This window comes from Odontomachus brunneus, unplaced genomic scaffold, assembly GCF_010583005.1.
Source record: "Odontomachus brunneus isolate Ranch 3 - 2012 unplaced genomic scaffold, Obru_v1 Obru_scaffold_048, whole genome shotgun sequence".
In the NCBI taxonomy this organism is placed as follows: domain Eukaryota; kingdom Metazoa; phylum Arthropoda; class Insecta; order Hymenoptera; family Formicidae; genus Odontomachus; species Odontomachus brunneus.
In genome coordinates, this window is record NW_022639498.1 from 1,983,530 (window position 1) to 1,986,639 (window position 3,110).

The 3,110-nt window shown below is 30.1% G+C and overlaps 2 protein-coding genes across 2 annotated transcripts; one reads left to right on the plus strand and one right to left on the minus strand.

Moving 5' to 3' along the window:
- Positions 1–28: 28 nt before the first annotated feature.
- LOC116844987 lies at positions 29–1,928 on the plus strand. The gene is made up of 3 exons (XM_032817195.1): positions 29–663; positions 961–1,128; positions 1,223–1,928. The coding sequence occupies exons 2-3, from the start codon at positions 999–1,001 to the stop codon at positions 1,516–1,518; spliced, it is 426 nt and encodes a 141-aa protein (XP_032673086.1). The 5' UTR covers positions 29–663; positions 961–998; the 3' UTR covers positions 1,519–1,928.
- A 239-nt stretch (positions 1,929–2,167) lies between these two features.
- LOC116844973 (putative nuclease HARBI1) lies at positions 2,168–3,000 on the minus strand. Its single transcript, XM_032817179.1, has 2 exons — positions 2,747–3,000; positions 2,168–2,671 (listed from the first exon to the last, which is right to left on the minus strand). Exons 1-2 carry the CDS (start codon positions 2,762–2,764, stop codon positions 2,168–2,170), a joined length of 522 nt encoding a protein of 173 aa, XP_032673070.1. The 5' UTR covers positions 2,765–3,000.
- Between the last annotated feature and the right edge of the window lie 110 nt (positions 3,001–3,110).

Consider the following 3,110-nt stretch of genomic DNA (forward strand, 5'->3'; position numbering starts at 1 on the left):
CCTTCTTTTGTTGGTCTCTGTTGGTCTTGGCGGCGTTACAGATGTTGACAGACGCTTAGAATCTGGCTAATAGGACATAGGAGCTGCCCTTGGCCAATTTAACAAGAAGAAGAAGAAGAAGACGCTTATGCCCATATTCATAGATGCCTCTTATCTTAAGGATTGAGGAAGCCTTGTTGGAGGAAACCTTATTTGACCAAGGCTTCCTTGTTTCATAATGTGCACTTAATATTTCCTTGCAGAAGGAGCTTGTTTCCTAGGGATTTTTAGTAATTTATGATTAAAACCTGCATTATGTCACAGTTTATTGAATAGTTTGGATAGAGTGCAAATAATTAGGTTATATTTATTTACAGTATAGTAGATAATATAGTAGACAATATAGTAGACAATACAGTACAGTATAGTAGACAATTAGTATACTGGCATAAATGCAATTATGGAGTGCGATTCGAAAAATACTCATTATACCGAAACAGAACGATTGCTCCTTGCTCAATTAATATCAGAAGAACAAATTATAGAAAATAAGAAAACAGGAGCATTAGATTTAAAATGCAAGGCTGAAGCTCGGGAAAGAGTTACTAAAAGATATTGCAGCCAAGGCTTTTCATCTCGTACCAGTAAACAACTAAAAAAATGCTGGGACAATATGAAACAGAAGTATGTTAATCATTTTCTTAATATTTGCATGAGAAATCCATATATATGTTACAAAATATATCAACTCTTTGTTATCAGTTGTTTTTTTACAGTATTATTGGTAATAAATTGGTCAGTGATAAATTATTGCTGAATAATTTTATTACTCATAGAGTAATAAAACTACTAAGCAACAATAATTCATCACTGACCAATTTATCACAGCAGATAATACTTTCTTTGTAAAGGTTGTTTAATATAATGAACATTCATTTGTCCGAAATTATAATTATATTAATATAAGAAGTGTTATTTTAGAAAAAAGAAGTTAAACACCAATAAAAGTTCAGCGTCTCATGACGGGTGGAGACGTTGCACCAGCAATACCTATTGATCCAGTCATGAATTTTATGGATGATGCAACTCCAAGTTTAGATATCGAAGTTCCATGTCCATTTGATAGTACAGCTCAGATGGAAAAAGAATGTAAGATATATTTTTTGTATCTTTCTTTACCATAAACTAAATTTTTTTCAGAACTTACATTAAGTTTATCTAATTTGTTAATATTTCTTTTCAGATCATATAAAAACTAACTCAAACAGGCAATTTATAGTGCATAGTGACGACAAGACTGAAGAGGCAATATTAGCTACAATTGATATGGAAAATGATTCTTTAGAAATAGATTCAGATAAGGAAAATTCTACAAGTTTTATAAGTCAATGTTCGATATGCAATGTTAGCAACATTGATACAAGTAAAACCATAAAAAGGAAACAAGCACCAGCATTAAAAGTTGAAAAAGATTTTTACAATATAAACAATGAAAAACAATTGAGACTGATCAAGCTTCGTGATGCAATTGCACAATAGCGGGAACTTCATGCGAAGAAAATGGAAGTTGCCGATGTGGAAGTCAAAATTGCATTGCTCAAGCTTCTAATGGTTGAAGAAAATGCAAAACAACAGTCTGATATTCCACTATAATTTAACATACATATTTATCGATAGTACTTGCTGTGAATATATATAATAAGATTGTGCGCGTATTCTATTTAATTATAGTATACATATATATTTATTTTATGTATTGTATGTAGCTGGTATGAATTTGTTATAAGAAAGTACTTACGTTTCATTTTAAACGTGCAATCTTTTATAATAGATGAATGTTGATAAAATATTATATATTTTTGTTAGCATCTGATAACAGTACAATGCATAATTTTTTGTTTTTAATTAAAGACTGTTACTTAGTTTTTAAATAAAGGCTGTTAAGTATATTTAAGGACAATTAATAATAAAAACAAAGTTATTTATAAAAACAATAAATACTGTTTACAGGTATGTACACTTCATATTAAATAAACTTTTATTTTTAAGATTTCATTTTATTATATAGATTATATAAACATTATTATTTTTAATTGTAACATGTACGTTGTACATACTAAAATAAAAATGACATTTTTTGTGTTCAATGTTACAAAATTTATACATTTTAATGCAATTTACATATGGTTTACGAAAAATGTCTTGTTATAAAAGCTCTTCTATGTGTAAGTCCAATTCTGTTTTCTTCTCCATTAAACATATTAAACATATCCTCGACAATTTCATCCTGTACATATTCTTCTTCAATTTCTTCTAATCCATATTGGATACATGTATTATGCAAAACAGCAGTAGCACAGATAACTGCAACCGATGTGCTCAATTTTGTTCTTAAATCATAATATAAGCACAGAAAGCGCCGTTTCCAAATACCGAACAACTGTTCGACAATAACTCTGGTCCTGCTGTGTGCATTATTATATCGAATTTCCGCATTATTGTTAGGTCTCAGTACAGGAGTTAGTAAATATCTTCGACATGCATATCCGCTATCTCCGAGTAAAATTCCATCTAGGAGGTCTAATTCGAAACGACATCGAACACTGCTCCGATCAAAGATTTTAGCATCGTGCGCTGAACCAGGATGTCTCACAACAATGTCCAAAATTTCTCTGCGAGGTCCAGATACAACCTATAGCATACAGTGCATATTTTAAGAGACTTTTTTCCTGCTTTTGCGTTTACAAAATACAGTAATAATACTTGCACATTCAATGAAAACCATCCCTTTCTATTTCGAAATATTTCTCCATTATCTCCTTCAGGATTGGAAATGTGTATGTGGGTGCAATCGATACATCCTATTATACCAGGAACATTTGCTACCTCATAAAAACGATTCATATTTTGCCTTTGATGCTGTTGTGTAGAGAAGTTAATATATCGTCCTACATGAGATGCTAAAAGTGTTGATACTCGTGCAACAACACGCGATACCGATGCTTGGCTGTATCTTCTTAAATCTCCGTTAACAATCTAAGCAAAAAATATAATAAATAAATAAATAAATAAATAAATATATATATATATATATATATATATATATATATATATATATATATATATATACA

Coding starts and splice junctions, on each gene's coding strand:
- LOC116844987 (XM_032817195.1), top strand. CDS start 999: ATGACGGGTGGAGACGTTGCACCAGCAATACCTATTGATCCAGTCATG. Junction 1,129..1,222: donor AGCTCAGATGGAAAAAGAAT/GTAAGATATATT, acceptor ATTTCTTTTCAG/ATCATATAAAAACTAACTCA.